The sequence below is a fragment of the Cucurbita pepo genome, chromosome LG13 (assembly GCF_002806865.2).
Source record: "Cucurbita pepo subsp. pepo cultivar mu-cu-16 chromosome LG13, ASM280686v2, whole genome shotgun sequence".
Classification (NCBI taxonomy): domain Eukaryota; kingdom Viridiplantae; phylum Streptophyta; class Magnoliopsida; order Cucurbitales; family Cucurbitaceae; genus Cucurbita; species Cucurbita pepo.
This window is the reverse complement of record NC_036650.1, coordinates 4,413,678-4,435,649: the sequence shown is the minus strand read 5'-3', so window position 1 is coordinate 4,435,649 and position 21,972 is coordinate 4,413,678. Positions and strand designations below refer to the sequence as shown.

At 36.6% G+C, this 21,972-nt stretch overlaps 5 protein-coding genes across 10 annotated transcripts; 1 reads left to right on the top strand and 4 right to left on the bottom strand.

Moving 5' to 3' along the window:
* The first annotated feature begins 244 nt into the window (after positions 1 to 244).
* On the top strand, positions 245 to 2,397 carry LOC111808286 (pentatricopeptide repeat-containing protein At1g08070, chloroplastic-like). The gene is made up of 2 exons (XM_023694180.1): positions 245 to 382; positions 478 to 2,397. The coding sequence occupies exon 2, from the start codon at positions 723 to 725 to the stop codon at positions 2,334 to 2,336; it is 1,614 nt and encodes a 537-aa protein (XP_023549948.1). The 5' UTR covers positions 245 to 382; positions 478 to 722; the 3' UTR covers positions 2,337 to 2,397.
* Positions 2,398 to 3,571: 1,174 nt separating this feature from the next.
* Positions 3,572 to 4,847, bottom strand: LOC111809068 (adenylate isopentenyltransferase-like). The gene has a single exon (XM_023695402.1). The coding sequence runs from the start codon at positions 4,824 to 4,826 to the stop codon at positions 3,666 to 3,668; it is 1,161 nt and encodes a 386-aa protein (XP_023551170.1). The 5' UTR covers positions 4,827 to 4,847; the 3' UTR covers positions 3,572 to 3,665.
* A 2,265-nt stretch (positions 4,848 to 7,112) lies between these two features.
* LOC111808559 (bifunctional riboflavin biosynthesis protein RIBA 1, chloroplastic-like) lies at positions 7,113 to 11,506 on the bottom strand. Of its 5 annotated transcripts, XR_002817094.1 has the most exons (9): positions 11,239 to 11,506; positions 10,946 to 11,031; positions 10,315 to 10,624; positions 9,968 to 10,189; positions 9,458 to 9,780; positions 9,086 to 9,218; positions 8,517 to 8,813; positions 7,695 to 8,415; positions 7,113 to 7,544 (listed from the first exon to the last, which is right to left on the bottom strand). XR_002817094.1 is itself a non-coding variant. In XM_023694633.1 (8 exons), exons 2-8 carry the CDS (start codon positions 10,996 to 10,998, stop codon positions 8,149 to 8,151), a joined length of 1,605 nt encoding a protein of 534 aa, XP_023550401.1. In that variant the 5' UTR covers positions 10,999 to 11,031; positions 11,239 to 11,506; the 3' UTR covers positions 7,113 to 8,148. The 5 variants fall into 5 exon arrangements, 4 of the variants coding, with proteins under 4 accessions (XP_023550401.1, XP_023550403.1, XP_023550402.1 ...); XM_023694633.1 differs by having other exon boundaries at positions 7,113 to 8,415; XM_023694635.1 differs by having other exon boundaries at positions 7,113 to 8,415; positions 10,315 to 10,621.
* A 2,335-nt stretch (positions 11,507 to 13,841) lies between these two features.
* On the bottom strand, positions 13,842 to 15,004 carry LOC111808968. Its single transcript, XM_023695228.1, has one exon. The coding sequence runs from the start codon at positions 14,991 to 14,993 to the stop codon at positions 13,956 to 13,958; it is 1,038 nt and encodes a 345-aa protein (XP_023550996.1). The 5' UTR covers positions 14,994 to 15,004; the 3' UTR covers positions 13,842 to 13,955.
* A 2,757-nt stretch (positions 15,005 to 17,761) lies between these two features.
* LOC111809259 (transcription factor BEE 1-like) lies at positions 17,762 to 20,166 on the bottom strand. 2 transcript variants are annotated; one of them, XM_023695685.1, is made up of 6 exons: positions 19,689 to 20,166; positions 19,295 to 19,414; positions 18,531 to 18,596; positions 18,379 to 18,447; positions 18,159 to 18,242; positions 17,762 to 18,089 (listed from the first exon to the last, which is right to left on the bottom strand). In XM_023695685.1, exons 1-6 carry the CDS (start codon positions 20,001 to 20,003, stop codon positions 17,970 to 17,972), a joined length of 774 nt encoding a protein of 257 aa, XP_023551453.1. In that variant the 5' UTR covers positions 20,004 to 20,166; the 3' UTR covers positions 17,762 to 17,969. The 2 variants fall into 2 exon arrangements, with proteins under 2 accessions (XP_023551453.1, XP_023551454.1); XM_023695686.1 differs by having other exon boundaries at positions 17,762 to 18,080; positions 19,689 to 20,162.
* Between the last annotated feature and the right edge of the window lie 1,806 nt (positions 20,167 to 21,972).

Here is a 21,972-nt window from a genome sequence, read left to right as displayed (position 1 = left end):
GAGAGTATTATTTGATTATAAACTCATGATTATTCCCTAAATTAGCGGATGTGGGACTTTCATCATCCAACAAGAATGACGAGAGTCATGTGTCGTGGTATTAGTAACCTTTATTTATGATATGTTATTTTACTTATTACCTTATTTTGTTTTCATGAGAGCAATTTTATATGCGTGTCAAGCTGTTGGACTTGTGAGGGTGTCTGTGGGTCGAATTGTCTACATCGAGTGGGTTGGGCAGCACTCGATTGGGCTGAGGTGTGAAGGTACTGGGTCGCGTCTGTGGGCTGAAGAGCTGTAGGGCGTCCGAGCATGGCAAAGTTCCATCAATGAATTTGTGATTTGGGTGAATTTGGTCACTGAAGCTGTGGTTCGAACTCAGGTTTGGATTCTGACTCTGAGTTTGAGGTCTAGATCTGAAGCTACTTCTGATTTCAAAATTTTGTTTGATTCTATGTTGTTTGATCATTGAACTAGCCCTTTCAAGTTTGAATAACTGAATTAAGATTCTTCATTCGGGAAAGATAGCGAAGCTTTTGTTAGATTCAGTCCAGAAGCATCATCCCCACCGGGTACTTGAAGAACACTTCATTTCTCTGTTACGATCATGTAAGACAGCGGCGCTGCTTCAGAAAGTTCAAGCCCGGATAATCACCCACGGTTTCCAACACAATGAATATGTAGCTCCCAATCTGGTATCTGCATGGGCTGGTCTGAAGCGAATGGATTATGCCCGCCATCTGTTCGATCATTTTCCTGACCCAAAACTAGCCCTTTGGAATGCAACTTTCAGAGGGTATGTCCGTAACGAGTTTTACAGGGAAGTGATTTTCTTGTCTGGGAAAATGAAGAGCATGGACGTGAGACCCAACTGCTTCACCTTCCCTCTTGTCCTCAAATCATGTGCAAAGATCAGTGCGTTTGTCGAAGGTGAACAGATACATTGTGAGGTGATTAAGGGAGGGTTTGAAGGGAACCAATTCGTGGCAACTACGCTGATCGATGTGTACTCTGTCGGGAGGGCGATTGGGTCTGCATACAAGGTGTTTGTTGGAATGCTTGAGAGAAATGTAGTTGCTTGGACTTCCATGATTAGTGGCTACATTTTGTGTAATGATGTGGTGTTTGCTCGCCGACTTTTCGACTTGGCACCAGAACGGGATGTCGTGCTTTGGAACATCATGGTTTCTGGTTATATTGAAATAGGGGATATGGCGGCTGCAAGAAAGCTGTTCGATGCAATGCCATACCGAGATGTGATGTCTTGGAATACAATGTTGAATGGGTATGCAAATAATGGAGACATTGAGGCTTGTGAGCAGCTGTTTGAAGAAATGCCTGAGCGGAATGTTTTCTCCTGGAATGGATTGATTGGGGCATATGCTCATAAGGGGTGTTTCTTTGAAGTATTGGGTTGTTTCAAACGAATGCTAATCGATGGCCTTGTTGTTCCCAATGATGCCACCCTCGTCACTGTGCTGTCCGCTTGTGCAAGATTAGGGGCTCTTGACTTGGGGAAGTGGGTGCATGTATATGCTGCAACAATCGGGTTTAAGGGAAGTATTTATGTTGGAAATGCATTAATAGACATGTATTCAAAATGCGGTGTAATCGAGAATGCAATGGAGGTTTTTGGAAGCATGGATTCAAAAGACGTTATCACTTGGAACTCTGTAATTTGTGGCTTGGCAACTCATGGATGTGGGGCGGATGCATTGAATTTGTTTCACCAGATGAAGATGACTGGCGAGAAGCCTGATGGAATCACGTTCATTGGAGTGCTGTGCTCCTGCACCCATCTTGGGTTAGTTGAAGAAGGCATCTCATATTTCAACTCAATGGTCCACGACTACTCAATTGTGCCTCAGATTGAGCATTATGGTTGTATGGTTGATCTATTTGGGCGAGCTGGACTTTTGGACCGAGCGATCGAGTTCGTGAAGAGGATGCCGATGGAAGCAGATGCTGTCATCTGGGCTGCTCTTCTAGGTGCATGCAGGATTCACAAAAACATCGATCTGGGTGAGTTAGCTCTTCAGAAACTCATTCAGCTTGAACCCAAGAACCCTGCAAACTATGTGATGCTATCAAATATTTACGGAGATGTTGGGAGATGGAAAGACGTTGCCCGGTTGAAGATATTAATGAGGGACACCGGGTCCAAAAAATTGCCTGGATGTAGCTTGATAGAGGTGAATGATAGCGTAGTTGAGTTTTATTCCTTGGATGAGAGGCATTCTCAGAGCGAGGAAATCTATGGTGTCTTAAAGGGATTGATGAAATTGTTAAGATCATTTGGGTATGAACCAAATATTATGGAACTCCTGCAGGGATGATGAGAACCAAAGTGCGAAACTAATCTTATTTACATGGAATGGATTGATGAACTTAGAGACATGGGGTTGTTTGTTTTTGTCTTTGTTTTTGTTTTTGGAAATGAAATTCTTGGTTCCCAAGGCGAAGAGATGAGACATTAATGAATGTGGTAAGAAATGAAGCAAGAAGAGTGGCAGCAAAAGCATAGGGAATGGAATAGGGATACCCAAAAAGCCCTCACCAGTCTGCTCTTAATGTGCCTCTCATACTCTTCACCCTAAACCCCATTCATTCATTCAATTTCTTTTTTTCTTTTTTTTTTCTTTTTTTTTTTTAATAAATGAAAGCTTAAATTATTATTCTTTTTCTATATACTTTTATATTTTCCATACATTTTATAATTAGAGTTTATATTATTATCTTTTTAAATTAAGAATTTTTTTTTAACCTTTTCCAAAGTTAAGACTATCCCGGTAGATTAACATGTTTTATTTTTATTCACATGCATATTAGAAAAATTTGTATAAAATCATCTAGCAAAATTCATTAACTTTTAAATTTTTATGATAGAGCTACTGAAAGTAAACGTGCATCTTATTAGTATAGATATTAATTTTTAAACGTGCATCTTATTAGTATAGATATTAATTTTTAATTATTTTATATTTTTAATTATCATATTTTTAACTACGCTCTCGTTCAAATATAATCTCGTGACATTATTCTTTTTCTTTTTGTACTAAAAAAAAAATGAAAATATGTGTTTTTGTCATATAATAAAATGACGAACTTGGGAATATAAAAAGTATGGGTTTTTATGAAGGGGGTGAAGGGTGAGAGTCAACGAAGCTTCTGAATTTCAATTATGGAAACTTCTTCTCTGTCCTTAAAAATAGGCTTCCAATTATTGCCCTCCACGTACACCACGCATCATTTTTTTTATTTATTCACTTTTATTTTTTGGTTTTATTCTCTAAATATTTTAAACATTATTGAAATAACAAAAACCAAAATAAAATGAAATTCATAGTATTTATTTATTTATTGATTTTGTTAAATTAAAAGTTTAATCTTTCAAATTTGATGGATGAATCNAAAGAATGTTTAGGGTAAAAAGGACATAAAATAAGTCTCTCTCTCTAACCAAAATTATCACAAAAAAGGCTAAGTTTGTAGCATATGATCTCAATTGTTTACAACAACATTCACTTTCTCAAAATTTGATTTTTTTTTTTTTTTTGGTTATTTCCTTTTATAGAAAATGTAGGAGAGAGAAAGAGAGATGGGGGCAAAAGTGGAACAAAAAAAGAAATAGTAACTGCCATAGCTGGAAAAAGCTGCAAAACCTACTACGCAATGAACCTCTTCACAATCTTTACGCTTGCTTCCACTACCTCTGCCTCCCATATTTCTGACCGTTTCTCCGCCGCATCCGACCCCAGCACCGCCACAACCGCCGCTGTCGCGTCCACTCTTTTCAGGTCCCACCCCGCTCTTCTCAGCCGTCCGATCTTCCCTAACTGCCTCTTTGTTAGCTTCCACGTGTTTTCCTTTATTTTCCTTACCGCCTCTTTGTATGCGCTCGCCACCACTGGATCCCTCCCCTCTTTGTACTCTCTCCCTTTCGGGTGATGCCGCCGGAAAAACTCCTCGAATTCCGCCACTCCGATCGCCTTCCTCAGCCCCACTCGGGTCTCTGAATCGGCAATTTCCGGGTCGTAAAACTCCGCCAACTCCCTTACCATCCCGGCCTCTAACATCTCGTCAACCCGCTTCGACAAGTACCGTTTCAGAACCGGAAACGACACGTCCACCCACAGAAAGCAGCACCGGTACCGGAACTCCGTAGACACCCGATTCCGAGAGCATCCGAAGACGTCGTGGGTTGGATCGAAATCCGCCGCGACAAGCGCGTGAATGAAGGAGTTGGAACCGCCGACGACGAGAGGAAGGTTCCCTCGGGAGACTACGCCGGAGATAACGGCCGCGGCGTGGGAGCGGAATGCTGATGCGGAGACTTCGCCGGCGAGAGGATCGAAGTCGCCGAGAAGATGGTGGGGGACGGCGCGGCGGTCGGAGAGGGGGAGCTTGTTAGTGGTGATGTCGAGGCCTGTGTAGAGTTGCATTTTGTCAGAATTAATAATCTCGGAGGGGAAGCGGGAGGCGAGGTCAATGGAGAGGGAGGACTTGCCGGAGCCGGTGGCGCCGAGGAGGAGGATGAGATTATGGGAGGGGGAGGGGGAGGAGGAGGAGGAGGAGGAGGAGGAGGAGGAGGAGAGGACAAGTGGGGATCGGGGGCGGCGGGAAGAACAGGAAAAAGGGGCATTAAAATGGGAGAAGGAGAGGGAAAGTGTCATAGGAAGTGAATGATGAGGTAAACAGACATAGACGGAACGGAGGAGGAGGAGGGAGGTGCGTGGCGGAGCAGACGACTGTGTTAATGGCGGGGAATCATCACACACAGGGGATCCTGTTTTTCCTCCCCCATTTTCCAGTATTATAATATCCATTTTGAATTTTTAAAAATTATATTAAATACAACATTATATTTTCATCTAAAAAATATTAGAATGTTTTTAGAAATTATATTAAAAATTAAAATTATCTATTAAAAAGTTATTTATTTCAAATAAATAGCAAACTTTTTGGTATAAAAGACAATATTACCAGCAAATAGTGGACTTCGCAGTTACATTTTCAAAAGACGGATAATTGAAAATTAAGGTTTCATTTGAGAATATCAAATAAATTACAAAGAACTGTAATAAAATGTCAAATATAATATTTATGATAAACCATAATCGAATGCTAGAAAACGCATAGACAAGGCTATTTTTGTGTGTTAGAGGCACTAATATATTCTAAGCTTCCTAATTTGTAGAAGAAGATGGGTATACGTAATCCTTCAGAATCTTGGTAAATCTGAAGCTTAATATTCACATGATTTACTTATTTTGAACGTTTCCAACTTGATTTCTTCCTTCCTTTTAATATCATATTCCATATTCCAATATCTCATAGCATAATAGAATTGTTGTAGGAGAATGGCTGCAGAATGGGCATGGTTGTTTGGGTGGCAATGGCCTGAACTCTTGGTTGTAGGTGAAGCCTACAACCTAGTAGTGCCCCTATCGGGCGGTAGGTATTCAAGAATCTGTACCATCGAGCTTGACCTTGATCGGTTAAATAGGATAGTGTGTCGAGTTGACAAAGGTGTCTCTATCTCGTGTGAAAACGGATCAAGGGTCTCCTAAACAAGGTCACGACTGCATAAACCCATCTTGAGCCCATCTTGAGCGGATACAAGGGACCACACAGGTAGATTCAATAACTAGTCGGTATATGGGTTGCTCTCCTAGACTATTTGACTTTATGGTTCCTATGGAAGGGTCGTTAGTTAACCATACACAAATATATTCAGAGAGATGACATCATACTGTCCTATGATACGATTATGAGGAGGTAGTGTCTCCATATACAGGATACCGGTCACTTCTATGGGAGTGTAGGCTAGCTAAGTTTGAAGAACAAAAAAGTAGGTTCACCCAAAAGATTAGATACGTGGCGAGTAACTTCAAGGCCTCCTCAAAAACTTTGATAGCTATAGATAATAGGCTCAAACTTACTAGGAAGAATGCAATTAGAGTATTGAAGTAGGTTACTTGTTGAGTATGTTTTATTCTTCTTTTTTAGGTGGCCTGCTAGCTAGTCAAGATAGGAGAGTGTTCGGGAGTTGTATGATCATAGAAGAGGATCGTTCTGGAGTGCCAGTCATATGTATTAAGAGGTTTTGTCGATATATTTTGTGTATCTCGTTCTTTGGTCTCTATTTTATAAGACTAAACTACAAAATATTTAATCTCTTTACAAATCTGTTAATTAAGAAAATTCATGTTTCACGAGGTTTTATGCAACTCAATCTTAATCTTAATGAGTTATGAACTCTTACCTATATGGGCTTGTCCTTTTATTTGTATAGGTTAGAATAATTTTTGTAGCTAATTTAATATATCTACCATTTTTAGGATTCGACCAAATAGAGAGCTGAAATATAATCTTGAGAGATGAATTTCACTCCTTTCTATAAGTAGATGAGTAGTTCTACTGGACTTAAACAATCGGACCCAACCTCTCACAGGCTCAAAAGGAATGGTACCTAGGTGAAAAATATAATTATCAAAGTAAACAAAGTTTTGACCATGTTGTAATAACAAAGTAACTTGTAAAATATCAATTTGCCTATAGTGATTATATCAATGAACACAACTTATCTTCATAAGAGTTCTAACTCTAATTCATGGACAAAAAAAAAACAAAACAAAAAGGAGCACAGTTCTTCCCTATTTGAAAAGTTGTGAACATTTTAAAGTTGTTCCATTAAAATGTGAAATGAGGCTGTACAAACATATATCCAGCTAATAGGCAAGCTTCAAATTCCCCTAAATGAGAATAACTCATGGAGATGGAATGAATGGAGAACGTTCTGCCCGGACCAAATAAACGTAGTGGTTGTGCTACAATTTGATCTTACAAACGCTTAGGACTATGATCATACTTCCAATCTTCAAAATTGTTATAAAAAGATTTTCTGACGCAATCAAATATATGAAACCAACATACAATTGCTACCTAAAATTCCTATAATTGAAAAGTGTGCAATGAACTTGTTGGTGGTGTGAATAGGTTGACAGAAAGTCTGGCAGTACACAGAGATGGAATTGGCTAGATTCAGAATTCACAAATATGGGTACTAATCTATGATCACAATTAGCAGAAAAGATGAACATAGAACTCAATTTCCAGACCAAAAATGAGTCTGACAGTTCCATTGCCTACAAAATTGATGGCCATAAACAACACAATTCATAGCCGCATAAACACGACAACACAGCATTACAAAGGATTTCACAATTTGCACAATTACAAAGTGTACAAGAAGAAGATTCGGAACTCAACTCAAAAAATTTCCCAACAAGAACCAGACAAATCTAAACTCCATAGATGCAAAGAAACCACTGAAATCAACTGAAACAAAACAATAGGTAACGGCCAGCAAATTACCTGAAAGAGAACAAGCACAAAGAGAGTTGCGAATTCCCAAGATCCCCAAGATATGGAAAATGGTAGTGAACTCTCTAGTGTGACGCTTTCCAGAATGGCCACCCTCCCTTGTCTCAGCTGATTTCCCTCGTCGTCCAAATGGGAGGAAGTGAAAGACTCCCACTTAGCTGGAACATAAAAGAGAAATTGAGAAATGAACATCTGGCAATACACTATCCAATGCAAAACCGAAAATGAAATTTTCAAGAAACAAACAGAACCCACACAGGAAAAGGAAAGAAGGGATGAAACTATAGATGGGAGGAAGGAGAACTGACCTCGGCAGGCGGTGAGCCAGAGGAGGCATTCAATCACTGTATAGATGAGTAGAAAATGAGACATGGGAGGGGATTTTTTTTTTTTCTCTTTTATAGTAGAAAAGGATATATCAAAAGCTTTAAAAAAAAAGGCATTTTTGGTGCAGTCAGACAAACCAAACAGGAAAAGGGGCTTAAAAAAGAGGAGTAAGTGACGGCTTAGGAACCATAGCGAGTAGCACTGTAAACTCATTCTACAGATCATCAATGGTTCTATTGTTCCAAATTTAATCAAACAATAATCCTGACAAATGAAACCAAATCAATAATAATTATAATACGCAGTGTTATGATATTCAGAACAAGTTAGCCTTTTATCTTATGAGTCAGCCAGCAGCTGCAGCAGTCATTTCACTTCCAACACCTTTGATAACCAACTGTTTTTTTTTTCTTTTTGAATTTCGACATTGCTAGCTCAAGCCACAGCATCACTTGATGCTGAACTACCGTTGGATATTTCATGCCCATCGATCAGATTTCTAAATCGTCCACCAACATCCATGTTGTAGACGTGCCCCATTTTGGCACGCTTCGTCTCTAGGTATCTCTTGTTGTCCTTTGTAATTGGGGTTATCAGGGGAACTCTACCTGAGACTTCTAAGCCATAACCCTTTAGGCCTTTGTACTTTGTTGGGTTGTTTGTCATTAGTTTCATTGTTCTCACCCCAAGATCCCTTAGAATCTGCAAGCCACGAAGAGAACGATTAGATTTTGTTAAAATAAAGAATTTACTCATGTGATCCAATCAAATCATTTCGTCGTTCTGGGTAAATCTATATGTACCTGTGCACCTATGCCATATTCACGAGAATCCACGGGCAATCCTAGTTCCTCGTTGGCTTCGACAGTATCTCGCCCAGCGTCTTGCAAGTTATATGCACGAAGTTTGTGGCCCAAACCTATGCCCCGTCCTTCATGTCCACGAAGGTAAACCAAGACACCCCTGCCTTCTGCCTCGATCAGTTGCATCGCTAGAGCAAGCTGGTTCCCACAGTCGCATCTAGCTGATCCAAAAATATCTCCAGTGAGGCATTCCGAGTGTACCCTCACTAGGATATCTTGTCCATCACCAATATCACCCTGCACAAAGCAAGTAGGACGTAAATTTATACATTATGACACGGAAAATCCATATTAGAGTACACCATGCATCCACACACACTCGAGCTTGGTACTTGGCTGAATTTAGGAACTAAAAGGTAGACCATCTCAAGAGACTCGAATAATATTAATTCTTCAAATAGTATGGGGCAGGATCACCGTGTACACTAACAAAAGCGTTATATATTTCCACCAGTAATAGCAAATGTTTTTATAAAGCTTTGCCCTTTGAAACAGAAGTAGTTAGTTACCTTAACCATTGCAATATGCTCAATTCCATCCAAAATAGATCTGTAGCAATATGCCTGAAATGGACCCCATGTAGTCGGCATGCGAGCAGCATCCCCAGCACGTTCAACTAATCTATCCCTCTTCCTCCTAAATCTGTCAATACCTTCATATATTATATTTGATTTGTAGGATTACTAAACAGGGTGACAAAATAAATGAGGGGAAAAAAAAAAACAAACCAACAATGATTGTTTTGTTGTTAGCTGGGAATGAAGATTGTGATCATTACCCAAGCAAGAAACTTGTTTTCATATGAAGAGTATTTAAAAATATAGAAAAACTAAACACAAGCTAACACAATCAAAACTTTAGCAAGAAACATATCAATTTACCTGACTAAATCAGCAATGGAGATGATTTTCAAGTTTTCCTGTTTGGCGAACTCACGAAGTTTTGGTAACCTAGCCATGGAACCGTCTTCATCAACTACCTCACAAAGGATACCAACCGGTTCTAATCCAGCAAGCATTGCAAGATCGACAGATGCTTCAGTATGCCCAGCTCTCTTCAAAACACCACCTTCCCTGTACTTGAGGGGAAATATATGGCCTGGCCGCTTAAAATCATAAGGTTTTGAATCTCTTGATGCAAGTGCCAATACTGTTGCTGCCCTATCAGTAGCTGAGACTCCCGTGGTTGTACCTTCTCTTGCATCCTGAAGAAACAATTGTACCAAATTTCAAGCATTAAATCTATAGGAAATTACCACGCTACATGGACAAACTGATTAAAAAATATTAAGCAGAAGAAAGAGGCCATAAAACTATAATTTTGAGCACTCTTACTGGATTACATTTGTTAAATTGAACGATTATAAGAAATGCCAAGTGAGGAATTCATACCACTGTCACAGTAAAAGCGGTACAAAGTTTCTCCTCGTTCTCCTTTTCGTTCACCATAAGTGGAATCTGTAACCTCTCCAGATCGTCACCTTTCATGGCCACACAAACAATTCCTGTTCCATGCTTTACAATGAAAGCCATGGCCTCAGGAGTTGCAGCTTGTGCTGCCATTATCAAATCTCCCTCGTTTTCTCTATCCTCATCATCAACGACAAGCACCATCTGCAACATTACATTCCATGTCACTAAGATGAAGAGGTGAAAATCAAGGGAGAAAAATAAATGCTCCCATGCCATGTGACGTGCCAAAAAGTTGAAGAAACAGAAAAACTAGAACAATTCACAACCTTCCCCTGGCAAATATCTTCAACGGCATCGGCTACAGAAGCAAAACCTTCTGTTGGACGATCAAAATCATATTCATCTTCATCAATGGGAAAACTATTGATATTGTTCGCCACTACAGCATTGCCATTGGAAGAAGACAAAATTCCTCCTTCTCCAGATATCACTGTGGCTCTTGTTTGGAATGAACCCCTGGTGCCCAAAAACAGTTTACTAGCTTTGCAGTTTGAGGCTAACTCAGAAACAAGGCCAGTTGACGAGTATGGTTTAACGTGGTTTATTCCACCAAAGGACTGCAAGTCTTGAAATCTTCTACATAAGTAAAAGAGGAACAAGGAACAAGTTATAATCAATGTTCTTAAACTTCATAAGTAAAAATTAGTAGCTAGCCGCAGTTTATTGTAGAATGGTGAGAAATCTTTCATGCCAAACTGGAAGGTTAACTCTAAGAGAGCATAAGCCTATTATATTCAAATAACCATCGTTAATTCAGATGGGATCAAGAGATTGAATGCATAACATGATTAATTTTTGTCACTTCACGAAAGATAAATGAAGCTGACTCTGGATAAATCGAAAACAAAACACAAATAATGCAACAAAGCAGAAATCAGAATACAAAGAGTAGCTTACTGAACATGAGAAATGGGAGCTGTAGATGGGAACGAGACGCTTCCAAAAGCCATTGGCGCTGAAATCTCTTACCCTGTGTTCGGACCCTGGATTGCAAGGATTTCAAATCAGTATTTTAAATGTTCGAATGAATCCAGAGAATAGAATTTGAAATCTGGTTTTGATCCGAAAAAAACATCCCTATCCAAAGTAGGTCAGCAGGATTTAAAATCATAATTGGCCTGATTCCAACTTTATCCTATTCGGTAGAATCGAAAAGAACAAATCAAACAAAAAAGAAAAAAGAATTGAACCAGATAGAATTCGACCGATTGATGGAGAGCTGCAGCAGAAGACGGGGTTGTCGTGGAGGCGTGCCGGCAATACAGAGAGGAAGATAGGATAGAAGAAGAGAAATCAGAAATGGAGGTCGGTGTGTAGGTGCCGTTTGGTGGCGCAAGGGAGATAAGAGAGAAGAAGAAGAAGAACGGTAGCGCAGCCGGTAGCGATCGGACGTGCGACTGCGGCGACGATGGAAGAAGGAGAAACAAATATGGAGAAAGAATACTTTTTCTTCCTACTAATATAAATGTATAATATATATATATATATATATATATATAATTATTAAAAAAAATTAGGAGAAAATAAATAAATAAATAAATAAATAAATCGATTTGAGAATAGATAAGATTATTTGTTGTATTAAAATGGAGGCTTTCTGGGGACACCAAAGGGAACGAATATTAACTTTTTCTTTTTTCTTTTTGCTTTTTCTTTTATTTATTTTTCTTAGGACCATTTTTGGGTCTTATCTTGTTTCTGGCAGCCTCCAATCCACTGCGGTAGGGCCCACCTTTCCACTTGCCTTTGGACACATGTCAACATTATATTACTTCGGGTCATCGGGTTACCCGAATCAAATGAGTGGACATGGTAGTGCGTCTTAATTTTTAAATCAATGCCTTTTATTATTTCTTTTGAAATATTATATATTTTCCACATAAAAAAAAAGGTTTAATTGAAAGTTTTGTTTTAAGAGGTTTAGAAATTAGATATGTAAATAAATAATATTTATATTTGTTCCTAATCCATTATTTTCAACAAATTTTATTACTAATTTTAAATCATTAATTGTGGTTGGTTATTCTATTTTTATTAACAAAACCAATAAAAAAAACTTTAACTAATTTATTTTTTATTCATTGAAAATATATTATAAATAATATGCCTTAGACAACAATTCATTTTAATAATTTTCTTTAAATAAATGAATTTAATAAAATTATATAAACTTTTACCCATAAATAATTATTAAAGTAATCAAACTAAAAAAAATTAATTATATATATATATATATATATAAAAAAAAAAAAAACGGTCAGGCTGGGACGACGGCGGTTGGGTGGTTTCGATGCTCAAGGTGGCAGAGCTGCCGCGTGGTCGGCGGCCGGAATCCTCATACGCGTGGTCTAATTCTGACTCGTGTGGAAATTTTACATCATTCAGTTTTCTCCACACGCAATTTCATGTATTTAATTTAACAATTATATATATATATATATATAGTATATTATATTTCAAAAATCAAATATAATTTATTTATTTCAACCGTTTCAACCTAAAATGCATTTATTTTAACTTATTATCCCACCATTCTTACATAGATCTAGTTGATTCATGTCATCACAACGGACCCTAAGCGTGGCTCGAGAACCAAGAAAAGATAAACACATAGGCTAAGGCTCACTAATAAATTATACCTATTCTCTAGGACACACAACATTTCGTCCATAAAATAAATTAGGACATAAGCTGGTATTCCAACTTCGTAACATGCTTCTAGGGGTATAAATGGTATTAAATCACAAAAACATACATATCCATACAAACTACATGCACAATCAATCATAGTTTGCCATAGTCCTGACAAAACATTTAAATTTATCAAAGGCAAATTATGTATGACTTAAATTCATAATTCCAAGCTCTACTATCCATTTTCATACTCATTTCATTCATAAATCATGTTAAGAGTCCATATGCCCGAGTTCTAGTTGATTTCTACGAGTATTTCTTGCTAAAAAAGATCTAAATAGTTACTTACATGGTCGGCCAAATTTTCAATGTCGATCGAACTTGTCAAAAATTTAAATTTCTCAAAATTCATCAAATAGATATTAAATTAATTCAAGAGAATAAACACGGAAAACAACTCAAATAATAAATTCAGAGAGGCTTAAAAATCATTAAAAGGAGGAGGATGTCAAAACTAACCATTGACTTTTGACTGCTAGCCATTGACCATACTTTAAAGGTTTACGTCATTGTTGTCGCATGTTGCCATCTGACATCCTTGATCACGCTATCGTACTGTATTATTAATTTCCAAATCTAAGTTTTTTAATTAGCGCTACTTTGCCTCTTTCATTTTAGATGTTTAGTTACTTGCTTCAAGTTACTCCGTTAAGCAAACTTGTATATCTACAATCCAAGAATACAATGAAATAAGTTTCGTCAATTTTCATGGAGAAGCGAGAAATATATGATCAATCAAAGTTGTGGAAAAACTAAAACTATACCTTCCGATTTTCATGTTTTCAAAGATCTTCTCATCCAAATAAGCCCACAACTCAATTATAGAAGTTTTAGATCTCTTCGAGGTGCTTTTACGACATCAAGAATCATCAAAATTCGTTATAGGGAGAAGTTTTATACTCTTAAAACTAAAAATTAACTCCACAAACTCTAGCGAAACTTTGAATATCCCCTCGACTTTCTTCGACCCACCATTTTTATTTCAGGGTACTTTGATATTTTAATTTAATTTTATGAAATATTTTTGTTTGAACTCTTATATTGCTTCTTTAATGAAAAAAAAAAAAAAACATTATCATTATATTCACAACAACCACAGTGGAGCGAAACTAAATCAAAATTTTTATTGTATCAAACAAATTTAATATCTACAAAAGTGCCAATCGAGCTACCGTCTCACTCACCCTTCTAACCACCAATTTCTCTCACGAAACTATAAACGGCGTCTATGTTCCGACTCCCACCAGCCGCCGCTGTCGACGGCCGACGAATTCTCCGACACTGGCCTAACTTTTCTAACATCACCGACCACTATTCTGTCGCCTCCGTTATCTCTAAGATAGATTTTGTCTACATCATTAGAATAGACGTCGACGACCTTTCCGGACGGCGAATTCCACTCCGCCGCCAGCACTGACGTCCGGCTCCGGCAACGCGTATCCCAAAGCTTAAGTGACACGCTCGACGAGACTCTCTCTCCGGCGGCCACCACCATTCTCCCCGGCGATAAAGCCGCCACTTGCAACGGAGCTCCATCGCTGAAAATGGAGCAGATCTCCGCCTCTTCATTCTCATCGTACAACGAAATCACACTCCCACTTAACTTCTCAAACTCGCATTTCAATTTCACATCACCCCATTGCCTCACTACGCTCCGTTCCGACCCAAAACACGGCCACGACCACGGAACCGAATCTCCATCGCTTCCGCCGCCGTACCGTCGCCGGAGACGAGAACAACGAGCCGTCCCTTTGACTCGAAAATCCGACCCGTCGTCCGGTTCCCGGTCCGCCTCTTTCTCATCTTCCGATTCCGAGCTTGAAAGCAGGGAAGATCTGAGATTCTCCGAAACTAAACCAGCAGTCTCCCCGCCGTGGAGAGATCGGGAGAGAGGTTCGGAAATGGGAGTGGTTCGACTGCTCCGACGAATGACAATGATTAAAATCTTGAGCCGATTGATTATTCCACTAAAAGTGGCCAACAAAGTTATAAGAACAGCACCCCATTTCCAAAAATGTGGGGATGGGGAAATGGAAGTGAAAATTCGAAGCAAACCCAGATCTGAGCCTAATTCAGCAATCCTGTTCAGCACAGGAACTTCCATTGTTCTTGATTTCTCGAAGAGAAAAAGAAAAACAGAGTAATTTTCTCGGAGGGAAAAGAAAAACAGAGTAATTTTCTCGGAGGGAAAAGAAAAACAGAGTAATTTTCTGGGCTGCCAAACAGATTTAGTAGAGGGAAAGTAGAACATACGCAGGGATAGGCGGAGTTTTATAGAGGGCGAATATGAAAGATAAAATGTAAGATTTGAATGGGGACGTGGCAGGTCATGGTTGGGGAGTTGGAATATTTTTTAATCCACGTCACCAATAGGTGGATGGAAACAAAAAGATTGGGACTGCCGAGTCAGCTTGGGAGAGTAAGAAATTCAATTTGAAACGACAAGGAAGTATTTATTTTATTTATTTATTAGTTTGGTTTATTAAATCCACTAATTGGTCACACGGTCAGCATGAAAAATGGGCGTGCGAATTTGTGGTGGGAAGATGGGTGACGGTTGCGCCATTAGGACGGTGACACGCGTCGGAGTTTGAGTGACTGTTTCTGCGATTTCTGAAGTGAGTGGGGGGAGGTTAGAGTCCAAATTTGTGTGATTTGCCAATGGTGGTGGGCCTTGGGGTTTTGTTTGGGATGGGTACCTTCTGTCTCGTAAGAATATGCGGTTAAGAATATCCTCGCCCGCTTGTCTCTGACTGCCCGGTGGTGTTCAAGATTACGGTAGCTACGTGTGTTCACACGATCTCACAATTTGTTTTAACATGAATGATTTTGAAAAACTAAAAATTTGGATCCATCTCGGAGTTAACATTTTTTTTATTAGGTAAACTCAACCTAAACAATGTTGGTCATGCATTGTGGCTCGTTAAAATATTTGATATTTAAATTTTATAAAATTTTAGTTATTAATGTGAGATATACTAGATTTTTTTAAATAATTAAAAAAATAAAAACAAATCAACAAATTGAAATGTGAACACTATTCAAATGTTGGTGGGCCTCGAAGTTTTGTTTTGAGATAGATACCTTTTGTGTTGTAAGAATATGCGGTTAAGAATATCCTTTCCAACTTGTCTGTGACGGCCGGTGGCTTTAACCTCGTTAGATTTAACTTATTAAAGATATTTTAAATAACGTGAATTTTTTAAAAAATAAAATTATTATTTGACAAAATTTAATCTTGGATTTAGATAATCTTAATTTTAAACAAAAATTAAAACATGAAACAAATAAAAATGGTCTTAAAACTTAAATTGTAATAATATAGTTTGGGTGATTAAAATTTCGATAATGTTTTGAAAACATTTTAAAAACTATGTTTTAAATTTTGAAATGATATTTAAAAACCAAATCTAGAGCTCATAAATATTTGTGATTATTTTTAGAAAAATACATATTTATAAAAAACAAAATTAAAATAAATTTACCCATTTAAATTCTAAAAGAAAAATTTCTTAGATGATATTTTAAAAGTTGATTAATATTTTTTTTAATACATATAAAAATTATTTAAATGAATAATTTTTTTAAAAAGCTAAAAGTAAAAAATATACATTTAAAAAATAATGATAAAGACTTTGGTCTTTTGCTAATATTCATATTTACCAATATTGTCCTCACCTTCAACCAGTATTATGGTTGAACCTATGGACAAATATGACAATTAGTATTATAATTTTTTTTTAATTATTTCGTGAAATAAATTTAAAATGTGGAATTGTTGGGAGTCGAACGTCAATGTCCTTTACTTAATAAATAAAATAAGTTTATGATTTTAATTATTAACTGAGTATTTAATATGGTCAGAATCTAATGACTTGTAATACAATCATACAATTGTGACCAACAACTTCAATCATATTAATTAATTATTAGATATAAGTTTGGTGATGGTTATGTGATTAATTAATTATTAACTTAAAGTGGTCGGAGATTAGGTAGCTTAATCTACCACTATGATTAAATAAATAATAAAAGTATAGAGTTTTTAAAATTTTGATTTAAACATTTATATATTTTTGTACGCACAGAATCTATTAAGCTCATCTCTCGGCTTTGCTGGATATGCACCACCTCCACTGTTGTACATAAGTGGTATCAATTTTATATGTATCGACCCTAAACTAAATGCTAAGGTAGGTAGTGACCTAAAAAGAGTCGTAAAAAGAAGTAAATACGAAAGTATAATGTTTTTTTTTTATGCCAATATGAATCACACACATACATGAGGTCCTACGAGTATAAAACATTAATTTTAATACACGAACATTCTTTTCATAAAACATTTTCGTCGTTCGTAAGATTAGTATAAATTCTTCATGTAAAAGCATAGCTAGCAATCGTCTCTTTATATAACATTTCATCATTATATATACATCATTTGAAATCATAGCTTTATATATAACATACAACAACTAATTCATTTGACCGAACACGTCATGAACAGTAAAATTACTTACATTAGTTGCAAGCTCAACAAACTATCAACTCGATGCTAAAGTAAGTTTTAAAGAAATTAATAAATCGAATATATAACGAGATGAACTCGTGGATTCAAAACGAGAATTACTTAATTGATCCTCCTTTAAGCCTTAATTGCTTAACTCAAATCATCCAAAACTAAATTTCCAACGTTAAAACTTGATTAAACACTTAATTGAAATATGAAAAACATAAGAACAATCGTTACTAATGAAAACTTACCCAGTTAGCGAATTGCAATAATTTTAAACTTATGTTAGTTAATAAACACTTTGGATTTAACCTAGTGAAGTTCCGTATCACCAATCATTATCAATTCATACATGTATAATCCTTAAAACTCATGAAATCCTACTAGAAAGACAACTCAAATCGAATAGAGAACATTAAACTTGGCTTAAATTGGATACAAATAGTGATAAACTGGTCTGAAACAGTGAAAAAGACAGTTGAATCAAGCTAAACAAAAGAAAACCAGTTAAATTGGACCAAAATCATCAAATGTTTATCTATCTATACTTTTGGAACATTAAGACAACCTTAATTAAATGGAAACGACATGTTTAGTTTATATTTAAGGTGACGCTTACATATTATAGTATAATGTTTGGATTGGAAGAAATTATAAAACATTAATATAAGTTGAATAAATAAAAGTTATGGTTTGAGAGGAAAGATTGTATTGAAGTTAGAGAGGTGGCAAAGTAGAGTGGTGGTAAAAGGAGCCTCCATTCCCTTCTTCTTCTCTAACTACAACCCTCCCGCCCATCTCTTCCATGTAACCACACCCATTTGTTGCCTGCAAAAACTATCTCAAATATAAGCTTCTTAACGAACAAAAGTCGAAAGTACATGAACCTTCGTCAATAACTTGTACCTGCATTATCTCAATCTCATCCGTCTCCGAGCTGTTGTTGAAGTCATAGTACCGACTAGCAACCGAAAGCTTCATTGAGAGGAACTTGAAAAAAAAGATATCATATTTAATCGAAGGTTATAAACACTTCTTTCTCGAGTTTTACGTATAAATTTATTTATTTTATTATCGGGTTCGGAAAATAATTTTTATTTTTTAAAAACTAATCATTTAAACTTACCTCTATTTGATTCTGCAGAGATTGGATGTAGTTTATGATCACATCTAACATGACAGCCATTCCCATTGTCTGAAAATAAATAAATAAATAAATAAATAAATAAATAAATAAAATATATATATATATATATTTGATGTTAGTTGTTGGATTACCTTGTAGCATCCTGGAACCAAGTCCTGTAAGAATCTCAGCCTCTGGTTTATTTTCTCTCTTCTTACCTATATTTGCAATTAATAAATATTCGATTAATTTTCCTAAATATAAAACATTGGTTGTTTATAATAAAACATTGCTAGAGGTGTGACTAATTATTGGTTTAACTGAATAACTAAATAAAATAGATAGACCATTTTCTTCGTCCTACGTCCAAGGATCTTTTTCATTGAAAGATCCCCGTATGGATAATACACATTCTAGTTCAACGAGTATAATTCTAATTGTTTTGTTTTGAAGCAAACTATGAGGTGGTTCGTCTAGATATTCACGACCAAAAAATACTGGATTCTCTTTCGGGTAGGCCTTGAAAGGAGAAGGAAGGCTAGAATGTCAATAGGCGTCTATTATTGAATTCACCCAACCCGATGGTACCCCATTTTTGGAACGTCCAGTGCCAAAGTCACTGAATGGGTAAGTCGCCACTCCCTAAAATGAATTATGTAACGTATTTTATCTGTTGGGTTACGGATGAGCATTTTACCAGAGGTTTCTATTGTATCAATCTACCGTTATTTAATTCCTATTGATGCATATACTTGGGTTCGTAGAGATTGAAAATAACACATGACGAAAACACTCTTCTGGGCGATCCACATGAAAGGTGTTACAATTTGGGATTATTTCGAAAAGGGGTTAAGTGAAATAGACATGCTCATAAAGATGCAGACTATTGACGACACTAGAACAAAAAATAGCTTACCCTTTCCGCTAAGCTGTGACTATCGGTAGCTTGGCCTCGTTTTGCTCTCACATGAATCACTCCTTTAGGCTTCTCCTCATCCCCTTCATTTTTGCTTTTCCTCTTTCTTCCTCCCGAGCTCTGTTCAATCTCAAACCAAATCCTTAGAAATTGAGAATATTTGTTAAAACTACCACACCTAAATGGTGTGAAAGTTCTCCATTTATAATCAATTAGAGAATCAAATAAAAGAGCAACAAATGAAAAGATATCTATGGTAAGATTTACGGGAAGACAAATATTTAACCTATTATAAAAAATCAAATATAATATAATTTAATACTAAATATCCTTAACGAAATCATTTATTTACTTTCAAAATCTATCTTAGAATAAAAAAAAGCCTCGTTCTTACCTTGGAACCTTCTGTGTTAAACGCAGGAAACGAAGAGTAATTTGCAGGCGCGGAGGAGCAAAGAGCAGCAGTTGGGGCAACACAGCTTGGGGTTTCATGAAAATGATCAAACTTTTCAAAACAAAAGGTGTCAGTGAAAAAAGGGTTAGCCGAGCTCATGATTGTTCCTTGATAATGATCACTTTCATTCGAGCTATCCACGGTGAAATGGTTGCTTATCATCTCTAAATCATTGTAACCCATGGCTCTACAAAAACAAGCTTTATAAAGGGTTTGTTTTTGCAAAGGAAGAAGCCGCCATTGGTGACCTTTCATAGACCTCACAACCAAAGCTTTCGTTTATGGAAATGTACTCTTTTTTTGTTTTGGTTGGTTGGTTGAGATTGAAGTGTAATGAAACCCTTTGATGTGAATGCACGGTCTTTGATTGAAGGATGGGTTCATATTCATGGTACATTCATCAACTAATAATGTAACCTTATTCTTGGAAATGAAATGAGAAATGTCGATATCAGTTACCGAACGTCGTTTTGTTTTTTCTTGATTCCCTCGTTGTGAAAGAAGTAATGAAATGGGAACCCTAGTTGTCGGCTCGTTGGTAAGGCGAGAGCTGTATGCTAGTTTCTAATTTATAACCTTAGTTCTTTGGTTGGATCAACCCGACCAACTCGCACCAAAGGGTTACAACTCAATCCCACTTTATTTTTAAAAGGATTTAGAATATTTAACTTTGTAACCGATGTTAATGATGTGTTATGACTTGTAAATATTTGACGTGTGAACTTTTATGTAATTTTAGTTATTAATGTAACATGTAGGGTGGATATGTAGAATTTTTTAAATAATTAAAAAAAAAAAAAAACAATCTCACGACCCAACCTAACATAACCCAAAAAATAAAGGGTTTTATTCAGGTTGTTCGGGTGACCAAGTCAGACATCTCGATATTTTGGGTTGGTCAAAAAGATTTTTGTCAATGCATCTCAACCCAATCCGATTCACGTAACCCTTTCATTTTTTCGACTCAAGAGATAAGACGCGCATTAAAATCTTCTACCCATCATGGGTAAAGATTCAAATTTCTTTTGTAGGAAATCTTACAACCCTATACTTTTGTGTACAAATTTGACTAAATTTTACCCACTTTTGGAACTCTAAATCAAACCCATTTGTCAAAATTGTAGTAATAAATAAATAAAATTACCCATTTTTCAGCCTAAGAGAGAATTGATATTAGAATTATTATTAGAAAAGATAGTAAAAAAAAGATGAAACAAGTGTGCATGGGGTTGCTCAAATGATCTTAGATATACAAGCGTGTTATCAAAACATAGACTAGAAGGCACATATCATTAATAAAATACATATCAATGAGGACAAACACCCAACATTATGGACCTTCAATTCTTTTGCCTTCAATTACCTCATGCCTAATTTTTATATGTGGTTAACAATTTTTTGTGCAAAAGTTAGAGCATGCTAGCTTTTTGGTAGTACAAGAATTCAAGTTGGAATAACTATTTTTGTTTATTATCGAGTATGTTAGCTCTCTTCCTTTGAGATTCTACATTGATTGGAGAGAGGAACTAGTGTCAGCGAGAATGCTCACTGGGTCCTAAAAAGGGGTGGATTGTGAGATTCTACCTCGATTGGAGAGAGGAATCAGCGTCAATGAGGATGTTGGGCCCTGAAGGGGGTGGATTGTGAGACACCATATCGGTTAGGGAGGAAAACGAAACATCTTTATAAGTGTGAGACACCATATCGGTTAGGGAGGAAAACGAAACATCTTTATAAGGGTGTGGAAACCTCTCCCTAGCATATGCGTTTTAAAAAACTTGAGGGGAAGCTCGAAAGGGAAATCTCAAAGAGAACAATATCTGCTAGCGGTGCACTTGGGTTGTTATACTTCCTGTATCACGTGACAAAAAAAGTTGAATTAGACATGAATGATTTGGATAAATTCATTTCTAAGAACTATATTAGGATAAGACACAGCCTTATACATATGATATAGTCGAAAGTCACTCAAACTATTGTCATAAAGGGTTAGGGCACTCTTATTGGGGATAAAAGGTTGATGAATTGGTGCTTAAAACTCATGAATATCCTTTACTAAACAACATTGTTAGCAGATTGAGAGAGCATTTTTTTTGGAGCATATAAACAACATTCTTAGCTAATTTGATCTAATTTATTCTGAAATTACTGTAATTTGAGCAGAGGGAGATGAAAGAGAGATGGTGAAGGACTGAAGTGTACAAACAAATTTGCCATCCATAGG